Here is a 27,808-nt window from a genome sequence, read left to right on the forward strand (position 1 = left end):
CAGGCAAGGATATATTCCTCCCACATCTTATATCGGTTACCGTAGTCAAGTTTTAACTCCAAACCTCCTACAAAATATTTTGTCGATCCCTGAAAATAGTATTTTATTATCTTCATTCACAACACGCTTCTAAATCGCGTAATATATCTTTGGCAACCGTTTAGATTCACTTGAACTCTAATTTCAGTAAACTACGGAGAAATTGGAACACTTTCCTTAATTTCTATGAAACAGAAGTACATGGATCGAAAAACTTTTTTATATTTTATAGATTTTGAGTGTTTCAAGGTAATGTAATCTTAAACATTGCTAAATATTCAAGCATTTTTGTGTATGACCAAATTAGGATGTGGGTTGACATTATCCCATGGCCTTATTAGTTTAATTGTGCGGAGCTATTCTTCCTATGGCCCGGTAACTTGTCTTGTCGTGTCATAAAAACTCGCGTAAGTAATAAAACTGTTTTTGTGTTTAACCTAGAGCGAATTCATGTACCTAGCTGTAAAATCTCCTTTTAAAGACTTTCCCGAAGAATAAGATGTGGGAGGAATATATCCCTTCGCCTGATCAAGAATATAATAAGACAAAATCGAGTATGACAGTTAATTACTTAGACAGGCGATGGGATAACCGTAACCCACATTTTTATTTCTGGTTTAAAGGAACATCTCCGACTTTCGTAAATACATTTTTTACAAGGCGTTAAATACGGTTGTAACAGTATATAAAGTACGTATGAAGACACGCTAGTTCTAAGGGCCTGGTAAAGGGTTAATATCGCATATAATACCACATTTGCTATTCACCGATAAGCTTTGAAATCAGATTTCCAAATTACGATATTGTCAATATTGAGTCAATAATAAACAATGCCGGTCACTTATGCGGTATTATGGGAATACGATATTAACCCTCAAAAAGGTAGAGACGATTTAGCATGTGCGTTGTCTCGGAAATTCAACCTTATTGTTTTAGTTATAAGTTACAATATCCATTGTAATTATTGAAAATACTACTATTTTTTTATAAATATCCTTTGTCAGGTAAGTATTTGATAGGTGCTTTTGATTCTGTGGTAGTATGCTCCAATAAATGGGGCCTATTAAGGGTTAAATGAATGTGGTATCAGGCAATTTGATATTTCGGTACTAGTGCTTCTATTTATTTATTTAGTGCTTCCAAAACTAAACCGATATACCGATACTAAAACGTCATACATCGGTATTCTTAGTACCGATCTCATGGCCTACTCTCAAATACCTTCAGTTAATTCAGTCTCATATAATAACAAGTGTAGATCGATTTAGGAACGTCACAGCTTACATACGTTAACTTACAATTACTTTGAATAATTTCGACTTAGACTTAGGCGTCCTTAGATCAAGTTCAGTCCAATTCCTTAAGAGCGCTTTCACGTATAGGCTTTTTGTCGCACGACTGTAGCGCTTGTAAGTCGCGCTGCAGTCGCGCGACTCGTATCCATACATACTAAAGTAGCGCAGCTGCAGCGCGACAGTCGCGCGGGTGACACTCTTTTCCGGCCCGGATAACACCGACATGAAAATCATCCCAGCCTATATACGTCCCACTGCAGGGCACAGGCCTCCCCTCAGAATGAGAGGGCTTGGGCAGTAGTTCCCACGCGGGCCCAGTGCGGATTGGGAACTTCACACACACCATTGAATTGCTTCGCAGGTTTGTGCAGGTTTCCTCACGATGTTTTCCTTCACCGTAAAGCCGGGGTTTGAACCCACGATCCTCTGCTTGAGAGGCCTTAGGTCAAACCACTCGGCCACCACGGCTTCGACATGGAAATACCGGCCCCTTTTTTTGTGTACACGCCCATAGAAACTGACAGGAGCTTCTATGGGCGTGTACACGAAAAACAGGGCCGGTATTTCCATGTTGGTGTTATCCGGGCCGGGAAAGAGTGTCACCCAGTCGCGCGATGGTCGCGCGACAGAAGCGCGACTGCAGCGCTCCGAGCTAGCGGCGGCAAAACTTAGCTGCGCTACAGCCGCTGTAATGTGAAGGGATTCGCTGTGCAGCGCTTCAGTCGCGCGACAAAAGAGGTTAGTTTAGAGTAGCGTCAAGGCGCGAAGTGTCTCAGCCACGCGGAATATGAGCCGTCGACTTTGGGTCATGGCCTCGTCAGGCCCACGTCAAATTTTGATCATTAGAATTTGAAACTAAATGTCAATAGTGAAGTTTGGCATTTGCTTTGACGTATGTCCTACATTTAGGACGTTGGGCCTTACGAGGATAGAATTTAACGAACCAGAAAATGTATGAACGGAGACAGACTAGACATTTCAGGTAAATTGACGGTCGAGAAATAGGCATACAGGTAAATAGATTCGGGGACTTGACATTTAGGGTATTTGACCAAATAGACCGAATAGGTGTTGTTTCATGTTCTAAGTCCTGAACAGTGCCATGACGCTAATTCGCACGCCACACAGAAGAGACGTGGGACCCGTTGAATCAGTTTTCATACTAAATGTATAGAAATGTCGCGATCCAAAGCAAACAGAAGAGACGACGCGCCCCCGTCCCACGTCTCTTCTGTGTGGCTTGCGCCTAATAGTACATTATGTGTTAATGATTTGCGGAATCCGACCAGTCGGTACTGAGCTATAAGCCGAGTAAAAGCTCGTCGTCCCGCGTCTTGCGTTTCAGGTACTTGAATATTTTCCTGTAAAAGAAATATTTTCAATTAAACAAATAATCATAGTAAGAAAATACGAATTCACATCTGCTCGGCTAATAATATTATTATGTCAATCAACTAAAAATCTTAATCAAAGTATGTGTGGTGTCGTCAAAGCCAGTCAAAATATCTATTTAATTTAGCCTATATAATATAACAAAAAAAAAAAAAAAAAAAAAAAAAAAAAAAACCGTGGTGGCCTAATGGTTTGACCTATCGCCTCTCAAGCAGAGGTCGTGGGTTCGAACCCCGGCTCGCACCTCTGAGTTTTTCGAAATTCATGTGCGGAATTACATTTGAAATTTACCACGAGCTTTGCGGTGAAGGAAACATCGTGAGGAACCTGCACAAACCAGCGAAGCGATTCAATGGTGCGTGCGAAGTTCCCAATCCGCACTGGGCCGCGTGGGAACTATGGCCCAAGCCCTCTTGTTCTGAGAGGAGGCCTGTGCCCAGCAGTGGGACGTATATAGGCTGGGATGATGATGAATATAACAAGCACTTAAAGCAGCGTCTCCACCAGAGATGTGCGAGGATGTGGTGCGAGGAATATGTTTTTCATTAACCAATAGAAACGGTTCACCTACGCACATTATTGGTGGAAACGCTGGTTAAGAATGTTAAAAAAATCTATCACTGGTTTGGAAACACCTCTGTTGAAAAGAATTCGGCAAGAAATTCAACGAGGTATAATTTTGTTTTAAACAGCTTTACAATATCATCTGATGAATAACATCGTCTGTGTGTGTGTGTGTGTGTGTGTGTGTGTGTGTGTGTGTGTGTGTGTGTGTGTGTGTGTGTGTGTGTGTGTGTGTGTGTCTGTGTTTGGAGTCATGTATCATGTGTCCTGTGTGTGTGTCATGTCATGTGTCAGGTGTCATGTGTCCTGTATGTGCATGTGTATGTCATGTGTGTGTTTGTGTCTTGTGTCCTGTGTCATACACGCGCACAGCCCCAGCCAGCGGCACTCACCAGACGGCGCGCGGCGCGTGTCCCCAGTCCCTGGGCACGGTGGCCAGCAGCCGCGCCAGCTCGGCGTCGCCGACCGCGTGCTCGGCGACCACCCGCGCCACGCGCACGCCGCCCGCCATCGGCCACGGCGCCTCGCGCGCGTCGTTCACCACCAGCTCTATCTGCATCGTCACCTCCCACACGGAGCGCAGCGGGATGTTCGCCACCTGACGAAGAGGACAGGTTATTGGCGCAGTCGGTGGGATTTACAAGGTGGACTTTCGAAATTATTTGTCGAAAGATAAGATTTAGAGAGTCAGGATCCGACCAGGACATGATCAATTGTGGACAAACAAGTATTTGGGCAGTGAATGAAACTATTTTGGAAAACTAACAAAGTCCACTTTGGGAAGTACGGCAGGCCTATTTACGTGGCTACACTGCGGGTTCCGCGCACGACCCACCCCACGCTCGCCGCCAGAGTGTTGTTCATATACAGCCACGTAAATAGGACCGCCGCACTCCCGACCCGACCCGCTGCCGTCCTGTATGTTTTGCGCTTAAGGCCGGCCCTGAGTGTCCACTGCTGGTGGCATACCTTGAGCGAGAGCGCGCCATCGTGCGTGAGCGTGAAGGCGAGGTGCGCGCGCGCCGCGTGCATGGCGCGGCCCCAGCGCACGGCCACGCGCGCCGCGCCTGCGCAGTGCCGCAGCAGCGAGGGCACTGACCCCATACCTTGAGCGAGAGCGCGCCATCGTGCGTGAGCGTGAAGGCGAGGTGCGCGCGCGCCGCGTGCATGGCGCGGCCCCAGCGCACGGCCACGCGCGCCGCGCCTGCGCAGTGCCGCAGCAGCGAGGGCACTGACCCCATACCTTGAGCGAGAGCGCGCCATCGTGCGTGAGCGTGAAGGCGAGGTGCGCGCGCGCCGCGTGCATGGCGCGGCCCCAGCGCACGGCCACGCGCGCCGCGCCTGCGCAGTGCCGCAGCAGCGAGGGCACTGACCCCATACCTTGAGCGAGAGCGCGCCATCGTGCGTGAGCGTGAAGGCGAGGTGCGCGCGCGCCGCGTGCATGGCGCGGCCCCAGCGCACGGCCACGCGCGCCGCGCCCGCGCAGCGCCGCAGCAGCGAGGGCACTGACCCCGCGCGCTCGCAGCCGCGCCCGATGAAATACCGCATCGCCTCCTCGCCGAACTTCACGCAGAGAGTCGCGATCGGGTTCTCTTTCTCTGTTAAATCAATTTTCGATGACAGTGCATTCAAGATAAAATGAAAAAGTTTATTTAAAACTTATGTTTTTGCGTGTGCACGAAATGGTCCAGCCTCAGCATAAATGCGGACTCCTGGGGTAGTCAGCGCTGGTTCCGGGAGACCATTACGTTTAGTTATGTTATATTACGTACTAGAGTTTACTCGCAGCTTCGCACGCGTAAACTATTCGATCTGGTAGTTGACAACTGAAATTCCGGGATTTTACAAAATTCCCCTGGGAATTCCAAAAATTTATATTGTGGTCTTCATTAAGGTTGTGTTAAGACCAACTGTCCAAAATTTCAAGACTAAACCCAGCGGTTGAAATTTCAAGATTTTATCCCTATCCCGTGGGAATATCGGGACAAAAAGTAGCCTATGTGTTATTCCAGTGATCCAGCTATCTACATTACAAATTTCATGACTTTAATCTGTCATCTCCCAGGATAACAGGATCAAAGGAATTTGGGCACAAATTTGTGCCTCTGGGAGAGGACAGGTTAAGCCCAACAGTTGTTATTTCGAGATTTTATCCCTATCTCGTGGGAATATCGGAATAAAAATTATCCAGGTTATAAACTAACTTTTTGCCAAATTTCATCCAAATCCTTCCAGCCGTTTCAGCGTAAAGGAGTAACAAACATACTCACTCACTCACTCACTCACTCGCATTTATAATATTAGTAGGATAGGATGTATGACTTGTGGTCTACGTGGCCAGCACTCACTGTACTCCATCACGGGCTGCTCCACGGCGACGAGCACCACGGGCGTGTCTGCGCGCACGCGGCTGCGCGGCGCGTTGCCGTGCCGGTGGCGCAGGCGCACGACCAGCCGCAGCCGCGCGCGCAGCAGACGGAACGACCAGCAGTCCGTGCTGCGGGACTCCCACTCGCAGTCCGTCGTGCTGGAAACGTTTTAAGTAAGGATTAATAATCTTGGGATTAATAAATAAGGATTAAAATCACAAATTACACCTTTTTGGCTATGAAACCCTAAAAATTACCGGCTACTTTTAATGCTGACACTACTATTAAAGTCAAAGCTCACCCCATAAACGGCAGCACGTCGATCTTGGACACGACGTTGACGCTAGACTCGCACTCGGTGACCAGGTTCTTCGAACTGATTTCATGCATCAGTTCTGGTTGCCACTGCGCGCGTCGACTCTCACTGGCCACACTATTCAAGCCCTCGCAATCCGAAGGATCGCTCTGGAAATTCTTCCTGCTGCTAGCAAAAGAACTAACAACGTCTAAGCTTTTACACTCTTCCGTATTCGACAAAGTCGTTGGCCCGATGGTAGAGCAAGAGGCTTCTGACTTAGCGGCCTTCGCGGTGAGATGGGCCAGTATCTCACGGTTCAACGCAGCTTGGTCGATCTTAGTGTCCATATCGTATTCCGTCATCAACTGTTGCACTGTGATGGCGGCGCCTGCTTGCTTAGATTTTCTCTTGGATATCTCCAAGGCTTCAGAAGGCGCGTCGCTTTCTGGACTGGAGGATTCATCTTGCGATGAGTCAGCCTCGGCCTGAGCCGCCCTGTCGTGTTGTTTGGTCGAAATGCCAAGTATTTTCTTCGTCTTCGCTATGAATGACACTTTCTGCACTTTGCTAGCTGGCTTCGGCGTAACTTCTTCAGTTGCTAATGTGCAGTTCTTGTCGAGCTGAGCCGGACTGTAGTTACGCTTCTTGCCTTTACTTTGAACTTCGGACATGTCGTCGTCGTTCGATGTGAGATCTGAATCGAGTTTAACGGAAGACTCTGGTTCTTTGATTTTAAATATTACTTGGACTGGCGATCGGCTCTTTTTCTGTGGCGAGTTCGAATCGATTTCGACATCATAGGCGCTCCGTGCTAACGCGTCATCGACTAAAGTAAGGGAGGAGCTAGCTTCAAGTAGGTCTCTGTTGCCTTTCATGACAATCACGGTGTTCACTTCAACTTCCTTTACCTCCTGTTTGGCGTCGATGGATTCGTCAAGCGACATCGGTTTACTGGTGTCCGACATGAAACTTTGCTTTGCTATCGCGGGCGGCCCGCTGTCACCGATTGGTCTGACAATGTCGTGCAATGCCATGCGACTCTCCACAACATGGTGTTCTTCTTTCTCACGAGGTTCGCTCTCTGGCGTGGTTTCACTTGATTTCGGAGCAAGAGATTCCGCCGATTCGGATACACCAGGATTATATTTGTGTACTTCACCTTGATCAATCGCCGGCAACAGAACATTGTTCAGAGGATTGTGATGGTCGAACACTATTACTCGACTCGGGTCTTGCACCTTGCGGACAGGGCGTCTCTCTGAGTGAAAGGATTTTTGTGGATCCGCTAGGTGTTCGGACTCCCGTTGTGGGATTTTCAAATGACTATCAGGGTTTATTATTTGGCTTTGGAGCGTGCGCGCTACAGATTCCTTTTCTACGGCAGCCATTTCAGAAGCCAGACGCTCTTCCACTGAGTGCGCGGAGTGCGCATTGGACTGAAGATCAGGATCGAGGTCTATCTGGCTCGACGTGAGCAAGTTCGCTTGTATCTGCGTACTGTGGGTCGACGTAGACTTTTTGGCGAGATTAGTTTCAAAGGGTACAGGGTCATTGGTCGGCTTCACGAGATCATTCATCAGTTCTTTGAGATCATTTGATACGTCTTTCAAGAAACCGGGTATGACTTTTGTCTTGCTATCCCGAATGTGGTCCTCTATGTAAGTAGTTTCGCCAAATGCGGTCTTCTTCAGAGGCGACGTGGCCATTTCATGGCGCGTGGTGTGAGTTTCTTGGTGTGAACTGATCTCAGGGTCAAACATCGAATCATCTTCGTCAAACTTTAAAGTCTTGACGACTTCGTGGCTGAGGCGCGGGCTGCGACGCGGTGGACTGATCTCTTGCGTCTCGATCATCGTGTCTTCAGCACTTTCGTCCATCTGATCCTCTTGTTCGTCATCAAACTTAATCATCGCTTGAGCCATGGATATGTCTTTGAGCAAGTCTTCTCTACTGCGTATCATCGACTTTCTATCCGGAACTAAACTTCGCCTCGTATCATTTGCCTCAGATTTGTTTTCTATCGCAATAAGCCCCTTTATTTTCAAGGGGGACGCTTCTTTCTTATCATCAGCACCAAAATCTTTGGATACTCGAGTGTCAGTAAAATGAGAGAGTATGTCTAGAAGTGCATTAGTGTCATCTGCATTGTTTTCGGTTTTGTTAGCTGGCTTACATATTGACCGGTTCATACTCCCATTTTTATCTATTTCCTCTTGCTCATCAACTTTATCGGAATCCAAACTTTTAACAGTTACGTTTTTGGTCTTGGATGCACTTTTTTGGTTAATGAAGGTTTTCAATTCACTCAGTTTGTGTTGTAATTTCCCAACTAATCCATGATGTTTTTCTTCTTGGTACTCGATGGGCAAGAGCTTCGGACATTCTAAAGCTGGTATTTCTTCGCTGCTGGTTCCGCTCGTCTTGTCAGCAGGTTCTTCGTCACTGTCTTTGATTAATAAGTAGCTTTCCTGCGACCCTCTCTCATTAGTAACCTTTGCTGTCACAGATGAAGCATCGGAGGTTAATTGAATCATTAAATTATTGTTCTCACGCGGGTCCTCATTACCCGATTCTGACATATCCAGCAAGTCATTTAAAATGGATTCCTTAACACTAACACCTTCTATCTTCACACGTTTGGGCGAGGAGCTGATTCGGTTTTCTATCACGGACACGGCGGAAGTATTATTTTTCACATCAACTAAGGGATTCAAATCCGCATCGTAATCCTCCTTAGGGTCATCAGCCACTTCAATTTTACCAGATGTCCCAGAGCCAGTCGGATCGCTGGTGCTCTCGCTCACCTTACTGGACGATGATTCTATCATGAAGTTACTTCCTGTTGCTATATGACGCTCATTATCATCCTCTTTGGCCTTTGTATATTGAATTGCAGCTTCATAAATAAGAATATCCTGGGGCTCTATCACAGATTTATTCGAAGCAACATAAGTTTCTTCAAGTTTAACCTCTCCTTTGTTTTTTTCTTTCTGTTCTTCGAGAACAGATTGAATCAACATAATTTGAGCTGGAATTGGTTTTGTCATGGATAAATTTCCCAATTTATCGTCCAGAATTGTGGTATTTCTATTAGATGTATTATTGTTACGGTTTGATATTATTTCAGTCATAGACATATTAACATCTTTGTCAGTCTCACTAACATTAGATATTCTTGTTCTTTCCATTTTTACTTCATTTAGACTTGTGTGACCTAATGAAGAGTATCCCTCGTGTTTCGATTCAAGTACATCTTCCTTAGGCTCAATTTTATTTAATGAAATATCATATTCAGCATTGGATTTCTGCAAGTTGTCAGGCACTGTCTCGGTAACAGAAATATCTGCAGCTTCATCTTGGCAAATCATTATTTTTCGCTTATCAGCTACATGAGCAGGCACCATGATATTATCAGGTAATGACTGAGTGATTGACAGATTTCCCTGGCTCTCATTAAACACTATAGTTCTCCGCTTATTTTTGACATCTGTATGTTCAAAGGCCCGAGCAAGAGACGTGTCGGCAACACTTTCGTCTTGCAGTACTTGTAACCTATCCTGTATTTCTTGAATTACGACTTTATTAGGAACCATTTCAGTGACAGACATATCGCCATCATTGTTCTCGTAAACAATAGTTTTCCTTTTATCGCCATCAGGCTTATCTGATAATATTAAATTGGCTGGGACAGCCTGGGTCACAGAAAGATTTCCACATTCATCTTCATAGACAATGGTTTTTCTTTTATCAATTTCTTTTTTCTCAGGTATAATTAAAGTAGTCGGGATCGATTGCGTTACAGAAATGTTTCCAGTGTCATTTCCAAACAGTATGGTTTTTCTTTTTTCATGAAGCATAGTGGTGGGCACAGCCGACGGCACATCAACCGCGTCATTTCCGTCAACAGTTTTCCTTTTTTCTGTTGGTTCCTCTACTTGTATATTAAGTGGGACGGCCTGCGTCATTGAAATATTTGCATCCTCATTTTCATATAATATAGTTTTCCTAAGCTCCGCAACTGCTGGAATAACATTGGCTGGAACCACCTCAGTCATAGAAAGATGGCCTTCATTTGTTTCATAAACAACTGTGTTTCTAGGCTCGTCCAATTTTTGACTGAATATATTCGATGGTAAAGCCTGTGTCATCGAAATATCCGCAAAATCATCAAAATGTATTGTTCTCTCTTTCTCTGGTTTTGTTTTTTCTTGGGCAGACATCAGAATATTGCCTGGGACTGCTTGCGTCATAGATATGTTCGAATCATTATTACGCGTTTTATTCATCGATTTTCTATTGTTGAGCGTTGTTGTATTGATTTCTTGGGTTGCTATAATTTGAGCATTTACACCTTGGGTGACGGAAATGTCTCCTTGATCGTTATTATAAACTATTGTTCTTCTTTTGTTAGAGTTTTCAGGTTTAACGGCAGCATTTTCACTAGGTATAGTTTTGTTAGTTATGTCGGACTGAAATTTGCACTTTTTCCCATCAAAGACTAAAACATCATCGTTGTCGTCATTGACAGCGAAATTTTCAGCCGGAAGTGGCGCCACGTATGGATTGACGATGATATTCTCCTTATCAGCCACCCAATCATCTGCATTCGATTTCCTATTTTCAAACGCCAATTTAGCAGCGGCAACTTTAGGACTATGAATAGAGTCTGTAATCGACATATCAGATACTCCTGATTCCTCAGCTTTCAGAGAAAAATGTGTTGCATTAAGATCGATATCTATGCAAGACATATTCGTTGCTTTCCTATCTTGATCAAGATCATCATGAATCTCTAAATCATCGCTTAAAGGCGCTACAGCAGAAAAGTTTATGTCAATTTGATCAGTTATTTCTCTGATCATTGGATTTGTGTCATTATCAAATAACTGATTTGTTTGATGCTCAGTAAATTCAGTGAGTTCAAAGTTTATGTGAGGTGCTAAAAGACTTTTGTCATTATTTGTGTACTCAGCATTGCCGTCATTGTAGGAAGAGATCAGTGGATCCTGGCCTGGATCCACGTCTGTGAATTCGACGTCAGTAATGCGGCATCCAAGGTACTCTACCCTGCGTCCAGTATCCTTCTCGCTCTTCTCACCCGCTTCATTTGCGGATGTCTCCAAAGACTTGTTGTGCTCCTCATATAAATTTTTCCAAGCAGTTGTTGCCTCGGTAATTTCAAACTCCCTGAAAAAAAAACAATGATGCCAAGATCAAATTTAACTAAGTTTCAATACATTTCCGACAGATTTAAAAATAAAGAGCTGCCACTACTACTGCGTAAACAGATTTTGACAAATGAAGTATCATTGAATTCGTCTTCACAGTGTTAGTGCCATAGGCTACGATTTTTTCAATACATTGGTTTCATTTGCATTTTTAATTAGGTAGGCATAAAACCGGCATGTGGAGGACATTGTGACAGTTGCATCGTTTAGATATGGATTTATCACTTAAATGCAACAAGCGTTTAGTCGAAGTTTGAGTGATGATCGAGAAAGGTATACTGACGCGACGCCATTCCGCCGAGAGAAGCTGACGCGGCGACTCTTGGCGACGTCGGTGGGCGTGGCCACGTGGAACTCCAGCTCCGAGAACGGCGTGCGGGGTGCGCGTTGGCTCTTCAGGATCGACGAACGACGCTTTCTCCTGCCAACAAAGTTTTTAACATACTTTTATTAACTTCACTCGTAAACTGGAACGCAATAAACTGGTACTGGGTGAAATATTCGAGCATTAAATGGTTTCACGTCATTGGCACCCCACATTTATTAGCACAACGGACAGACAAGTCCAAATATGCTGCAAATACGCTGAATATTTGCCCTACTGCAAAGATCTAAGGAGAGACTACAAATATAAATAAACAAGTTTGACCTGTTGAGCATTAGAGATGCAGTGCCAAGGCACACATAGTCTACTCATCAAAGAGAGGAGCATTCTCAATGGACCACTTTCATTTCTATCAATTTCAATCATTGTACAGAGACATGTATTTGTTTTAAAATAAAATAAAAACACAAGTCATCGGTTTTATAATGTATTTTATATACACCCACATAGTAAATCCTCCATTACTTATGCATTCAAAAACCATAGATAATGACCAGCATAACAACACTGGATTCTATTATGAACACGGCAGTATCATAATGTTCAATACAACACCAAAATCAATATTGATGAACATTAACAATACCGAAATCAATATTGTAATGAACATTCGGGCGCAGGAGCTTGTGGGGCAGACATAGTTCTGGTTGCAATGCAGTTCATTCTCAATGGTTCTTGAACCCATGATAGAGGATTTAATATATGGATGTAGATAAAGTAATGTATACAACTGCATGTCATTAGGCTTTAAAACAGTTGTGTGATCCTATTATGAAACTTGGCTACACCTTGTTTCATAACACCACACTCATTTTAAGGACCCTTATTAAGTAACAGTTGCATAAACAACTATTTCAAAAGGTAATAACTAAAACATATTTCGGGGACGCAATATACTCTGGTCTAATGGTCTCTAATGGTCTCTGGTCTAATGGATAAAATTCTCCACATCAAGTTTTGTGTTAACCTCTCAAATAAAAAAAATAAAAAAAATTCAAAGCTAACTTCTACAATTAAAAGTATAAAATAGTACACCATAGTATAATAGATTTACTATATCACTGGTACATTTTGTATAGTTTCACTAAGTTTCATCATCATGTCAGCCGAAAGACGTCCACTGCTGGACATAGGCCTCCCCCAAGGCTCTCCACTCAGACCAGACTTGTGCTTTTTGCATCCACTGTGATCCCGCGATCTTAACCAAGTTGTTGCTCCATCTTGTTGGAGGCAGAACCTTTTGACCCCATCGGCCATGCTATGTAACCTTAGTTCTACTGCGGATATCATCATTTTTTATTCTATCCCGCAGAGAAACCCCGAGCATAGCCCTCTCCATAGCCCTTTCAGTGACTTTGAGCTTCCTCATGAGGACCATTGTTAGCGCCCACATCTCAGATCCGTATAGCATCACTGGCAACACACACTGGTCAAAGACTTTACACTTCAAACACTAACTTACTTTAGGTTCTATTATACCTTTACATATTTTCTTTGATTTGTTTCTGAATACTTGGGTGTATGCTCATAGTCATAGCTTATCAACAAGAATACTATGTGTCCATTCTGTGTATAATACAATAATACAAAACAAGTGTTATATGGATGTGCATTATTGTATTATACACAGAATAGACACATAGTAACACCAAAAATAATCTAACGATAATTTAATAATAATCTACGGTTACAGCTTGCAAAGACCTTAGTTAATCTTCAAATTATGAGAATTTAATAAAATAAATCCAAAGATATAATAATGCACCAACACTTTATGAACGCTTGGGTGTTGCTTTGCAGCTTCTTAGATCACCCCTAGTCATTGAATTTTTACAACGATGTGTTAAATCATCCAAAACATTGAAGACGGATTGTTTCAAGCTTTTGTGTACTTACGTCGCAGCAGCATCTGACTTTCTTGAAATCGAGCTGTCCATTTTTCAAACTAATAATAATGGTACTTAAGTCTAATTCCTTAAATCCATCACTATTTGAATTACACACTACTTATTTACTAATAAAAGTCTAATTAACGCATTTAAATAGATGCACAACACCACAACAATATCTAACGTCCAAATTTCAAATCTTGTTTGACAGCTATCTGACAGCCATTCAAAATATAGTATTTTTTTAAATTTTGGCTTTTAAATTCTGGGACTTGGATTCTACATTCTTGGCATACTTTCTTAGACTTGATTTAGTGGCAGATTTTATAACCGTCGAATATTTTATGAATATTCATTCTGATAAATTGTAGTATACCTCTTTGGTTTAGTGATTATAATTTGCAGTTTTTGTTATTAAATTAACACTATTATTTGATTATGATATTTAATTATAATTGTTAGAAGTGTGGGAAAAAAAATGACTCGAAACTTAATGAAAATATCGTTTAATAAATTAAGTACCTTTGAGTAATACTTACAAAACAAAAGTTATTCCAACTGTAGTAATCGTAAGCAGGGTTGTATAAATTGAACAAATTCCTAGCCAAACGATAACAACGGCATAATAATCTACACTCACTGGGCCTGACATTAGATACTACATTAATTAAATTTAAATGGTCTACATTGCTTTTTAAATTTTACTTCTAATTTTTATTTTGAAAACCAAAACGACATTTTTGCAGATTCTATCAGGAAATTTTCTTCTTTATTTTTATTATGTGTGTCAATATATGTCATAATGAAAAAAGGTTTCATTTCATTATTTTTACTTTGCAAAAGGAAACTGTTTTGGGAGTTTCCCTTTGCAATAACTAAGCGTTGAATTGTCATATGACTTCAAGCAGTGCAGCCAACATTACAAGCGTCCTCCATTTTGGTTGGGGCAGCTGACGTTTGTTTGCGATAATAAAATTTACAGAAATATTGCAAATACTCCCGAAAAATGGGTGCCTCAATAGTTCCCATCGCCGTGTTTACCATCCTATGGGGCGTTGTAGGAATCGTGTGCCCCTTCTTCGCCCCAAAGGGTCCTAACAGAGGGTGAGTTTTGCATCCTTACCTTGCACTATATGATTCATGAATATTATTCGATTTGAGCCCTTTCTTACTGTTTCATTACTGTATTTCAGGATCATTCAAGTGGTGTTGATGCTAACGGCTGCAACTTGTTGGTTATTGTAAGTATATAGTATATTTTTTAATTGCTACCATTCCACTTTCTTCACTTACTATTTTTTTAAGGTCAAATAAACTAATCCCATGAGCTCTTTAGTAAAATGTTAGCATCCACAAGAAATGTTGGATCACAAACTGGCTATTGAGTAAAAAGTCCTTAAAAGACATTAAAAACATGAATCTTTGAAAGGGCCAGGGACATGCATGTATACTTTTAGTTTTGTATCATGATTTCTCTCCAGAAGTTAACCTAACTGCTAGTGTGTTTACAAAAGTCATCTGAATATCCAAAAAGCTATTGTCAGATTGAAGCATGTGATATGAACATATTGCACAGTCAACATCATAAATAAGTGATCACTTTTGTGCCTTGTCACTTCAACATGATGTTTGAAAAGCCATACAAAGTTGTGTAGCGACTGAAAGCGACAAGGTACAGAAATGATCACTTATTTATGACATTGACAGTACTACCCCTTACATTGTGATTTTGAAAACCATTAAACCATTTCTAATTAGGTATATGAAAGGTATTTTACTATTTAGACATTCACACAATGGATAATTTATTGAATTAGACATGCGCTTTTTCAACCATCTGAAGTCATGGTAATTTCGATTCATAGATGATTTGGTGCTGAACCAAATGTACAATTACATGTCAAATTATAATGAAAAAAAATTCTCATAAATCTGATGTTGTGTCCTTGTACCATCAGCCAAATAAGTGGTCTATCAAATTTTAAACAAGTTCCTATTAAATAAATATGTTGCTAAAGTCGAACTTTCAAGTTGACAGACACATCTGTTGGCATTATTGTTTTATGATATGCAAATGATTATCAACTTTAGGGTGGTAGACCACATATTTTGCTGATGGTACATTATTTGTTGTACTGCACTTTCTACATTGCTATTAGTATACATATCAACTTGACAACAAGTCTCTACTTTGATTGCTATGAATTCTATATCATATTCTACTTGCTAATGGGTCCTGTGAGAATTACGAAAAATTCCTTCTTAGTGTTGGTTTGAAAATTTTTGAATAAATGTATGATGGGAGTACATAATAATATTATATCAAATTAACAAGGAAAACTATTAGGCTAAGTTTGCATGAGAACTATTAGTAATTTAAGAGTAAATAGCAGCCTAACTTATAAAATACATTTACTTGGAAATTTTCCATACCAAAATCCAAATCCAAAATCATTTATAGTAAAAATAATGGATATGGAACCCTATTCTGGGTGTATTCAACATGCTCTAATCTTTATGTAGTTTTAAACAGTTTTTTTTATACATCTTGTTATTAAAAGGCAGAGACAGAACAATATCTAAAATATATCTGTTCCTCTTCACAATGTGCCAACTTTTAGTACCTTAACTGTTCTATTGTACTCTTTCCTAGTGCTGTTTATGCTAAAGAAACTGCAAGTTTTAAATTCAATGCCAAATTTAAGGTCAATTTGTTCTGAAGGTTGACCGCCTTAAACATAATGCAACAGGAAACGCCTTAGAAAAGATCACCATTCAATGATAATCTAGTGAATAATGTTTCTCCATCGTATTTTGTCTGATAAATTCATACTTATCTTTCTTTCTCAGTTAGTGTTACTATGTCTAAAGCAAAATAAACTATTTACTTTCTAATCATATAAATAAAATAAATAAATAAATATCATGGGACACTTGACTCCAATTGACCTAGTCCCATACTAAGCAAAGATTTTACTATGGACACTAGGCAATGGATAAACATACTTATATAGATAAATACATACTTAAATACATATTAAACATCCAAGACCCGATAACAAACATTCCTATTAGTCATACAAATATCTGCACCGGCCGGGATTCAAACCCGGGACCTCAAGCTTCGTAGTCAGTTTCTCTAACCACTTAGCCATCTGTTCGTCATTCTAGGTATAAGTTAAGCTCTCTCTCACATAAGACATGATTTATATAACTACAAAATTAAACAGTTCAACTCAAGATATGTCAGAATATAAATCAAGATATAAAATTTACGAGTTGGTTTGGTCCACAAAGTTTCACATATTGTAGGTGTTTTTTTTTTTAATTTCTTTACATTGTCTTTCAATGTTCTCTGTATGGCTGAAGTGTTGTGCTTGTCTTTTCCAGCTGGCTGTGTGCGTACATGGCACAGATGAACCCACTCATCGGGCCCAGACTTGACAACGAAACCCTCATCTGGATCTCCCGCAAATGGGTATGTATAATATGTAGCAGGTTACTCATATTATCCAAAGCTACATAAGGGCCCGTTGTTTAAATCAATAGTTAAACAAACTAATAGTTAAAATGTATGGCAAACATAACAATAGTTAACGCGTTTCAATGGAAATTTGTCTATTAGTATCTTAACTACTGATTAAACAACGGGCCCTAAGAAGCAGTAGAACACCGTAACTACTGTATAACCAATCAAGGACTTTAACCATTTTTTGACCGTATTGATAAGAAATCATGAAAATAAAATTGCCTTCAAAACTCCAAAAAAACTACGAAAATAATTTGAAAAAAGCGAGAAATAATTAGTCTGTTTAAATATTGAAAAAAAGATTAATGTGTCACTTATATAAATCAAAATATGTTTCTGTGCGCTTCCTACTACAGATACAGTGAATAATGTTTTCCCATCGTATTTTGTCGGAAAAGTTCGTATTTATCTTGCTTTCTCAACTAGCTTACTGAAGTTTCCCATTCCATCCCAGCCTATATACGTCCCACTGCTGGGCACAGGCCTCCTCTCAGAACAAGAGTGCTAATTGAGAAAGCAAGATACATACAAACTTATCAAACAAAATATGATGGAAAAACATTATGCAATAGATCTATAATCAGTTAAAAGTCTATGCCAAGCCCAATAGGTAGTATACGTAGGTACAGGTAGACAATTAGTTAGCTCCTGCTAGCTTGTCCTGAGGCACTAACTACACACAGATCAGTAGAAAACGCGCACAGAAACCTATTTAGATCTATTTATGTGAGCAAATTATTTTTTCAATTATGTATTTTACGTTTTTTTTTTATATTTTGGAGTCTGCTCAATTTTTTTATATTTATTTTTCCTTTTTAGTGTCCATGTAATCTAAATTACAAGGGCTAAATGTCAAATGCTCATCCATCATCTTTAACAACATATTGCTTTTCCCGATGCAGGGTTGTTAATTGTTGAGAATTCCTCATGGTGTTTCACCATTGGTTCCTCTTCACCATATACATTGTGGACGAGAGCAAATTGTTCAACTGTAACCTCGTAACCTGTGGAATACTTGTTATGGAGTAGGCTTAGTTGGGGGCCATGTGCGGTAATGGTACAAAATAAATAAGTCCAAATAAAATAACTATAGGTACTACCCACAATATTTGAAGTTCCCCGATTTCCCTGGGATCCTATAAGCATTCCTGCCAGTAAGCATTAAATTGACTGGTTTGTAGCACCATCTCTTATTCTACTTGTAAAATAAAATCACATGACCGAGGTGCCACTGTCTATGTTAATCCATGGACTTAGTATGTCCATGTGTAAATCACGAATATACAATTTACTATCATTCAGTACAAATAGCAAATCATTTACATTAATTGATTATTTTGGAGTTGGACCAAATTGCCGTCCAAAGTGAGTTTTGTCAAAATGTTATTGGGCCTTATTATAAATAGGGAGCAAAATTAAAGACGCTTTAAATGAATTTAGTCTGAATTCAGATCAAGATATCAGATTCAAATTTAAGGTGCAACTATATTGCCTATATTCCATTTTTGACGATATACAGGATGGACGGGACAGTTTTCTTTGTTGATGTACGAGTATTTAAAATTGGCATTCTGCTTGGACGAATAACTTCGAGTTGCCGATTTACCATTTATACGCAATTACAGTAAATCGAATATACAATAGTTATGAAGAAACGGAGAAATTATTATCTAAATAAGGTGGTAAATAGCTGTATTTATCTGATACATGTTAGGCTAAAATTATCCAACAAACAAAAAAAAAATTTATTTTGAATCTAGCTTCAGAAGTAACAAAAGCGAAATTAACTTGTTATTGGGTTATACATAAACTTTATATTATATTAGGTAGGTTTATGGGGTTATACAAGGTGTTAATTAAATATGTAACTGATTTTTTTTTTACAAAAAATGGAATTGACTACAAAAACCTTGAAAATAATTTCCATTTCACCAAATGATACTTTCTGAATGTAAATGTATCTTGATGCTAAAAATATCAAAATTGCCATAGGTGTGCCTATAAAATTTGAGGGTTGCCCTTGATTTCCCTAGGATCCCATCATCAGATCTGGACTTGGTGACAATGGGACCATCTCAAAAGAGTACTCTTTCAAATAAGAAAAGAGTAATCGGTGAACATATGTACATGAAAAGAAAAATACAATCAGTGGAATTTAGCACCTCCTTTTTTGAAGTCGGTTAAAAATTACAGACACCCCAAAATAAGTACATGAAAAAAAAATACAAACAGTGGAATTTAGAACCTCCTCCTTTTTTGAAGTCGATTAAAAATAACACACCCAAAAATCATTTTTTTTTATTTAGTTTATTCAAAACCTACTACATACAAAATTGCTTATGACTGCATACATTCAGGGCCAGATTTTTTTGCCGCTCAGTAGATATATTTGTTAAATACGTCTGTAATAAGATGCCAATGCTGTTTAGTAAACTGCGCATATGATGAGGTTAATTGACAAAGTTATCGCTCCTGTATAGGTTTAGAAAGGTCAAACTTTATGATTGCATACTTTACAATTATGAACATTACTTCTAATAGTGGTAGTAGAGTTAACATTGACATAGGTACGGTGTAAACACAAAGAGGAAAAACGAGGGTTTTTTGTTTTTTTACAGGAGAAATATCGCTAGATGGCGTTGGTATCGAGAGGTCCGTTTGACGTTACAGTTTCGCTTGCCATGCCATTGGTCATGGCCTACCAATCCCTACAAGCTATATTTAATGCAAAAAAACAGCAATAGATGGCACTACTATTAACATTTGTAAATTATAAAATGTGAATAAGCCGAATTAAGTAGAAATATTAAGATTAAAATAAAGACTAGCATATTTTATAAACACAACTTCACATCAACCTTAATTCAACTCCTTAATTTGAAGATAAGAAACACCATAGAAATAATAAATTGAGAATACGAAAGTATAATAGGCTACATGTGGCTACATTTCAGCTATGAGGCTTTCTTAGTGTTTTGCAATTGTGACGCTAGATGGCGAATAACCGGAATGCGCTTGCTGGGCTTGCCCCGCACTTGCTCACATTCGTCGAAACTATTTGAGAGAAACATGCTATTCTCTTCTAATGACGTAAATAAGACAGAGACATCATGCGTATCTCTAGTCGTCTAGGCTCAGTTGGTGAGCTTGTTGGTTGTTGTCAGTGTACTGTATCCTTAGTGTCTCACTAGATGGCAATACGTATCGTATTATTTGTGTTCTCACTGGTGCCATCTATTGTAAAATTCGAAGGAAAGAAAAATAGCCAGTTGAATAGCCAGTATTAGGGTGATACCATTTGCTTGTACTAGGTGGTGTCTCTGTTATATATGTACTCTGTGCATTGGTTATTTAACCAGTCACAAACGTAACGTAAATGTCAAAGTTCCAACGGACCTCACGACTAGACGATACTCACGATCAGTTATAATTCATCAAAGCTCACGATACTCATATTAGTGCAAGTGCAATACCATGATAGAGTAAGATGGTGTTAGCGATCCAGACGTGACAGGTCTTGTCAAATATATAATATATACTAAAAGATAAAGTTAGAGTTACACATATGTATATTTTTAGGATAGGGACCCTAAAAATATAATATATAATTTTTTTTGCCTAACCTATAATATATTATATTTTTAGGGTCCCTATCCGTTTGGCTGATAACTGCCAAAGAGAATAGATTTACTGCCTACGTGTCAATGATAGTGGAGAAGTAGGTATTTTTGGCTGTATGGTGTGAAGCCTTTGACTTTTCTATAGAGAAAAGATTAAATAAGGAGAAGTACTTTATTGTTATGTAGACTCAGGCCCTATACTACGAAGTACAAAATTAGAACTTTGTATCTTGCCGTCCCGCTGACGCTAATATTATTTAAGCGAGAGGGATGGTACGATACGAACTTCGATTTCCGAATTTCGTAGTAGCCCCCCCAGCACTGCTGTTACAGCCTCTAATCGAAAACGATAATCGTTTACAATGAAATCTAGGAGTAAACAATCGCGTCATTCAGTTATAACACGGACTCTTGACCCAATAAGGCCCACGTGCCAACTGAAAACTGTTCTAATTCTATACTTGGAAACACGTGGAATACGATTTAGAATTCCTGAGCAATTCCGAAGTATGTGATGTGTGGCCGATTGATGCAGCTTCACGTGATGGCTCGGGTATTAATAGATGGTGTTACGCTGAGCGTGTGTAGTGGGTGAAACATGTCGGCTGTGATATAACATCAGATTCTGAAGTAGTAGCATTTGGTGACTTTGTCGTAAACTTTCGTCAGTGCGAGTCGGATCTATGGATAAAAGTATGGATTTTGTCCACAGAACTCTCAGGGTGCTAATTTTTTTTTTACTTTTTCATTATGCTAAGACAGCCTAAAAGAAGTGTGTGTTAGTTTTTAACGCTTATAACTGAACCGATTTAGATGAACTTTAGCTGGGGGGTATCCTATTGGATAGTTTTTATCCCGGTAAATTGCATAGAACCTGCAGGATAACGATAAAGCTGCGATGCCACCAGATATGTAGGAGGATGCGTTGCAGGGAATGTTTGTCATAAACCCGTAGTAACGCTTCATTTTATATCCTCGCTCCGCCGAGATGTTTCCACCAGAGATGTCCGGAGCGTGAATAGGTACATGAAGTGTTTCTATTGGTTCATGAAAAACAAATTCCTCGCAACACATCCTCGACATCTCTTGTCGAAGTCGCGGCCAAAAGCTAATAATGTAAGAATAACGTTATTTTTTAAAGAAATCCGAAGTGTTTCAATCTAGAATAATGTAGCTTTCTGTTAGGCAAGTATTTACAAAACAAGACACAAAGCTTAACTTGTCCGTTTGACACATCCCCATAGTAATGATAAAGTAAAGTAATATCACCAAAGTAATGTCCGCGATAAAATCCGGGCATGCCTGATCTAGTATCTTTGTAATGAATGCTAATTTTGAAGCACACTCCCAAACAAAATTTCTGTCAGAAAAAAATGATAATATGCACCGAGGCTAAGTTTGTTAATTGTAAATTAATGGACAAAAGAAAAAATATGTGTCCTATACCTGATTATATGTTTTTAGGAATCGAACCTATTGCGATTGAAGCCGCGGGCAAAGGCTAGTATGCCAATTTTTTTTATCTAAGCACATTCATTATTTCAACAGCGTTATCTTATCACGTTACTCTGCGATATTGCGACATATCACTTTTTGTGAAATGTGTTTAATTTGCTAATGGGTCAAACATGACATGACAAACATACTGTGCAACTTAATAAATGAGTTATGGGCGTAGGTAAGTTAGTGTGTGACATTCTATTGTCTTAAAAATACCATTTTTTTTAGAAAGGTCAAATATTAGAATTCAGTTTCGATATTTTTTCATATAATTCATCAGTCACCACTTAATTAATTGTTGAAATTATTTTGTTTGATGACGTCAGAGCTCTAGTTCTGCTACACCAATGCTTGTTTCATAAATTTGATCCAAACATTTGCAAACATTTGGTGAGCAAACATTTTTTTTTCTATCAGCGGTGAAGCGGTAATCTGTCGTTAGCTAGTGTCAATGTTCGTTGCATAACAAGAATGACACTTACTGCCAATGCAATGCCAAAGTGTCATATCAGATTGCGGGTCCAAATTGAATTCCGTAAAATTATAATAATTCCAATCCTCACAAAATAAAGTACAAATCAGACCGTTATCAATAAGCCAAATGCATATTCTTTTTTTTTAGTAATAAATTCATTAAAATGATATTAAAATTAAATAATTCCAGAAAATGATTCAAAAATACATTTAGTTATCTCGAAATCGTTGTCAGTTTACTATACATTGTAAAAAAATAGACAACCCTTATTAAGCTGCAAGATACTGTCGTTGTCGTACACGTGTAGTTTGTGGCTGTGTTACGAAACCGCTGAAAAATCGTTACCGTCCGTTCACGTAACTCTGCGGAAGTGGACAGCTTGCCAAGTCTTGCCCGGGAATGGCCATAGTCTGGACTGGACTGAGCGCATTGCCCTAACACTCAGAATACAACGAATATGATTTTGTTTATTTTTTGATTATTTTATAAATCAGAGCTTAACCCTTTTCCAGCCTCCGCGAATTTAGACACGCTGCCACAAAATAAATCATAGAGTATAATAAATATAATGTTTACTAGCTGGTGCCCGTGGCTTCGCCCCCGGTGTAGTTTTTTTTTTAATTTTCTAAATCTTTTATAAGAACCTTCTGACAATAGCAAACACAACAAAAAAAGAATTAGCGAAATCGGTCCAGCCGTTCACGCGTGATGCCGTGACCAAGGGAAATAGGGATTCATTTTTATATATTATAAAGATGAGCTATTAATTTTAAATCGAATAATATTTTTAAGTACTTCAATCGAAATAGTGTACAATATTTACATTGTAGCAAGGTCCAATATTTGTGTACATTTATGTGGTCACTGTATGCACTATGCCTGGAAATGGGTTAACAGTGCGTGTTGTGGAACGGAAAACAATCTGTACCTAATCTACCTTTAAATATGACAGAGTTGGGCCAGCTCAGCAGGGCTACTCCGAAACTCGAAGTTCGTATCGTGCGGCCCCTCTGACACTTATACTATTTAATTCGAGAGCGAGAGGGACGGTACCGTACGAAGTTCGAGTTTCGTAGTAGCCCAGCTGATTCGCCGAGAGCTAAAAAACCGATGCGTCAAAACTCGGTGTTGGCCCAATTTCTATTCAATTTTCAATTTAACGCCAAACGTCCAGCGCAGAATACAACAGTGCTCGATAATAAACGTGAAAATAAATATTAATACTTGGGAATGCATTTGTTCTATACGAACGCTTTTTTAACGTCCGAATGAGCCCTTATAAAGGTTTGAAATTCAATTCATATTAGACAGAGAAAGAAATACTAGCGTGTGATGTCACATGCAAGTATCGCCATTACTACTGTATTGGGAAAAAGTTTTAGAAAAACACAGATGTACATATTTTCAAAAAGTCACTATAGATTGAATTATCAACCGAACTTTTTTTTTCTTTGCTAAACATTGGCTGTATATTTATTTTCATAAAAATATGTAGGATATGGCAAATTTAGGATTATCCCGAAAAATAATGCATAAAAAATTAGCATAATTATAAAATAGGCTAAAGTCGGCTGTTTGTAAAAAAACCTCAAAAATTTTACGATCGTGTCGACCGGTAGTTCCTCCAGCGTTAATGAAGCGGACTAGTGTGCCACTCCCTCATCCAAGAGCAAAACGTTGGACCCCAATCAATTTTAAACTTTATTTTATTTGTGGTCTGTTGCTACGATGTGTTTTTGTCTTCAATCCGTCTGACCCAGACTTAAGCACGCGTCTCCTTACGCTGCAAACGGCCATGCTGCCAAAATGGGCGCTGCGCTTGCCAATAATAGCACTATGAAACAGTTTTATTATAGCTGACTTATGTAAATGGTGCACTGCATACGCATTGCCAACGAACTTTCGGAATAATTTGCCTAAAAACAACCCATGCATCGTTGTTGCAGCGGGACAGTTGAAATTGTTGATCATAAGGCACTTGTCTCACCGCCAGCGAGGAAACGATTGGCTATCGACTATTTTCTCGCTCAAGAAACGAACAAAAGATATAAGATCCTGTGTGAGTAAAAGAGACACATATATTAATAGTTGATCGCTGGCAGTTCACACTGTCGGCGAGAACTCGTTCTTACATCTTTTGTCGCAGCGACAAGAGCTATAAAACTCGCTGAGCTATAGATACTCGCTCAGCGATGTCAGCTTGGCGGCCGCCCCGCACGAGCTAGTCGAGTGGAGCGAGTAATCGCCCGTCGCACGCGAACACTCGCTTACAGCCGAGCGACAAAACTACACTCGCTTCTCGCTGCTCGCCCACTCGTTTCTAGTTACTCGCTCTACTCGCTTCTCGCTCATCGTCGGCGGTGGGACAAGTGCCTAAGCCGAGTTTAGATTTGCAAGAAAAATCGTGCAAGTTGCATTACATTGCGAGAGGCCGTAAAGCCAACGAGTTTGTAGTGGTTAATCGAGCGCCGCAAGTAGGGAATACAAAACCGGTTTCTGATGTATGGAGAAAAACCGAAAACCGGGTTTTCTCCATACAATAAAAACCAATTAATGCAACTTGCACGTTTTTTCTTGCAAGTCTAAACTCGGTTTTGACGTCGTCTACTCGTTTATTCTGGCGTGAGTTCAATCCATCAATCTGGTTTTCTATCACACAATGGATTGTCGTGTATTATTGGAAACATCTAATCTGGAGCATAAGTTCGTCAGTCTGAAGTCTGACCATAGCAAAAGAGAACAAGTAGGCTCACTACGAATAAAAGTACATCGCGCGGCTTAAATGTGTGCGCGCCGGTTGGCGCCGGTACGCACGCACACAGATAATTTAAGGAGGATTAAGTTTTCTTTAGTCAAGGCTGCGCTGCTGCTGCGCTGCCGTCGGCGCCGTACGTTTCGATTTTAGCTCGCTCGTCTTGCGCTCGCTTCCAAGATGATCACCTTTTACGTTCGCATACTCGTACTTACGTATTTTTTATATTAGGTATAGTTGTAAATTAGTGGTATATAAGTGTAGTGTAATAGTTTCGTGCAAGGACACAAAAAAATGATAGATACCTACCTACCTATAAACAATATAGTTATAGTATTACGTGTAGGTAAACATGAGTAGTATGTATACAGACTACAATCGCCATCACTATTCCGGCGATATTAAAATAACATTTTAAATTTAGTACGGCATAGAATCTGTTTGTTGTCTCTAGACAGACATTAGACAATTTTAAGTTAACTTTCGTACTAAAATTATTTGCCGGTTGGTAATTAATCTAAAATAGACGTCGACAACCCCAAGCGTCCGCGCCGGAGTAGGAAATTAAGTCTCCTAAAGGGTCGGAGTGGACCTACTTGTTCTCTTTTACTATGGTCTGACGGTGATTCTATCGTCATTCTGAGTGACCGATACCAAAATGAGCGTGTAACCGATCTCTTGCCATCCTACTAGTAGGTATCGTTTGCTTCCTCAGGCAGAGATGTGATGGATGATAGATACATCGCTACGAAGCATCTTACGCTTAGACACTTTGTACTTCTATTCCTTTAAATTTTTTAAGGATTTTAGGATCCGCCACAATGTTACGACGTTAGTCAGTCAAATAATCGCTTCCAGATTCACGGGCTCATTTTTGGTCGTTAGTCAAATCTCATAGCCAGATATGGTAGGAGCCTCGAAAAAGTGGTCAGATTTGGAAATCGAAATGGCAAATATAATCTTAATTTGAAACTGGATACGAAACTATAACCCTCTGATCCTATCTTGAATTTCTTATTTTATTTATTCCCATTTCAGAGTCAGATTTGGTAGCAAATCTTGAAATGGGACATATAATTCCAAATAATATGCTACGAGGTGGAAAAATCACTCCCATTTCATAACTGGCTACGAACTCACATAAGCCACATTGTCTATTTCAAAGCTAACTACCAAATTCGGCTATGTGATACCGGGTTTCTATATTGAAAATACAAACTGAAATATAGATGCACAGAAAAAACAGAAAAATAAGACCATCACTGGGAATCGAACCCAGGTCCTCGGTAATCCGTACCGGGTCACCATCAGTGACCATCAGTGGTGTAGCGGTATAGCACGCGGTACGGATTACCGAGGACCTGGGTTCGATTCCCAGTGATGGTCTTATTTTTCTGTTTTTTCTATGCATCTATATTTCAGTTTGTATTTCAATTTTGGTTTTACGGGATGACCGTAAAAGTAAAAAAAAAAATTGGAATTGAAATAAAAAATACAAAAAGATTCCAAAAAACCAATCTTAACCGGGTTTCTATGCCTTAATACAAATACTGTTTCACAATATAATTTATAATCTGTTTGTTCCAGGGAAACGCCTACAATTCTACGTAAATATCTGCGGGGCACCTCCACTTTTAATGTATTAAGCCTAAATGTGTACCGTACCATACCATCGTACTCGGCCGGTATTTTCCACGTACTACAACTACCGCATATTATTATGTATAGTAATTATACGCAAGTTCTTTCGAAACCATGGGATGTTGTTAAATCACGTAAATATATCTTATTTAATGAAATCAATGTAAATGGTATTTAAATTAAATTGAAGTTCATCATTCCAGTACTCTGTGGAGGCCACACAGCCGCTGCAGTATTTGTTGAATTCTAATCTGTGTAAGCTTATGATAAATTGTAGATATTTTATTTCAATAAAGTTATGTGAGTTAATTTATGACTATTATTAATTAATTTCCTGTGTAAGTATATCAATATATAGTTATACCTTGACAAGTTCGTACGTGACACTCTGTGGAACTCTGTCGCAGGGAGCCTCTGTTGCCCTTATCAGGTGTGGCAAATGTTGACAGCGACAGGGTTGTATCAACCACGATAATGGATGAAAAAAGGAAGTAGAATTTTGCATTACGTTACATGGTTTCTACTCATTAAAATTTGTGGAGCATCTTAGTCAATGTGATAAATAAAAAGGAGCAGCCACACCGCTGCTCAAAGTACGCTGACGGTCGGGAATCGCAGTGACATCCTGTAAACGTCACAACTTTGCTTTGGGTGGAGAGCATGCGGTAAAGTCGTGACGTTTATGGCACGTCACTCGATTCCGCACAGTCAGCGTGCTTTGAGCAGCGATCTGGAGGGCATACGATAAAATTGTGACGCTTGCGGCACGTCACTGCGGCTCCGTGATTCCGTACAGTCTCCGTATTTTGAGCAGCGGTGTGGTCGCTCCTTT

General features: G+C 39.8%; 2 protein-coding genes across 4 annotated transcripts; one reads left to right on the forward strand and one right to left on the reverse strand.

Moving 5' to 3' along the window:
- Positions 1-777: 777 nt before the first annotated feature.
- LOC141442710 (uncharacterized) lies at positions 778-14,278 on the reverse strand. Of its 3 annotated transcripts, none has more exons than XM_074107780.1 (7): positions 13,999-14,278; positions 11,469-11,606; positions 5,961-11,144; positions 5,639-5,817; positions 4,260-4,888; positions 3,683-3,888; positions 778-2,695 (listed from the first exon to the last, which is right to left on the reverse strand). In XM_074107780.1, the coding sequence occupies exons 1-7, from the start codon at positions 14,109-14,111 to the stop codon at positions 2,635-2,637; spliced, it is 6,510 nt and encodes a 2,169-aa protein (XP_073963881.1). In that variant the 5' UTR covers positions 14,112-14,278; the 3' UTR covers positions 778-2,634. The 3 variants fall into 3 exon arrangements, with proteins under 3 accessions (XP_073963881.1, XP_073963883.1, XP_073963882.1); XM_074107782.1 differs by lacking the exon at positions 13,999-14,278 and adding an exon at positions 13,467-13,649 and having other exon boundaries at positions 4,671-4,888; XM_074107781.1 differs by lacking the exon at positions 13,999-14,278 and adding an exon at positions 13,467-13,649.
- Positions 14,279-14,378: 100 nt separating this feature from the next.
- LOC141442715 (V-type proton ATPase subunit e-like) lies at positions 14,379-27,285 on the forward strand. Its single transcript, XM_074107788.1, has 4 exons — positions 14,379-14,563; positions 14,653-14,700; positions 16,850-16,937; positions 26,923-27,285. The coding sequence occupies exons 1-4, from the start codon at positions 14,466-14,468 to the stop codon at positions 26,944-26,946; spliced, it is 258 nt and encodes an 85-aa protein (XP_073963889.1). The 5' UTR covers positions 14,379-14,465; the 3' UTR covers positions 26,947-27,285.
- The last annotated feature ends 523 nt before the right edge of the window (positions 27,286-27,808 follow it).

The sequence above is a fragment of the Choristoneura fumiferana genome, chromosome 26, assembly GCF_025370935.1.
Source record: "Choristoneura fumiferana chromosome 26, NRCan_CFum_1, whole genome shotgun sequence".
In the NCBI taxonomy this organism is placed as follows: domain Eukaryota; kingdom Metazoa; phylum Arthropoda; class Insecta; order Lepidoptera; family Tortricidae; genus Choristoneura; species Choristoneura fumiferana.

Excerpts from the sequence above, each read along its gene's own strand:
- LOC141442710 (XM_074107780.1), bottom strand. The coding sequence starts at position 14,111 with ATGTCAGGCCCAGTGAGTGTAGATTATTATGCCGTTGTTATCGTTTGG. Across the intron at positions 4,889-5,638 it reads GCAGCCCGTGATGGAGTACA|AGAAAGAGAACCCGATCGCG; the intron begins GTGAGTGCTGGC and ends TTGATTTAACAG. Across the intron at positions 2,696-3,682 it reads CACGCGCCGCGCGCCGTCTG|GAAAATATTCAAGTACCTGA; the intron begins GTGAGTGCCGCT and ends TTTCTTTTACAG.
- LOC141442715 (XM_074107788.1), top strand. The coding sequence starts at position 14,466 with ATGGGTGCCTCAATAGTTCCCATCGCCGTGTTTACCATCCTATGGGGC. Across the intron at positions 14,564-14,652 it reads CCAAAGGGTCCTAACAGAGG|GATCATTCAAGTGGTGTTGA; the intron begins GTGAGTTTTGCA and ends ACTGTATTTCAG. Across the intron at positions 14,701-16,849 it reads GCTGCAACTTGTTGGTTATT|CTGGCTGTGTGCGTACATGG; the intron begins GTAAGTATATAG and ends TGTCTTTTCCAG.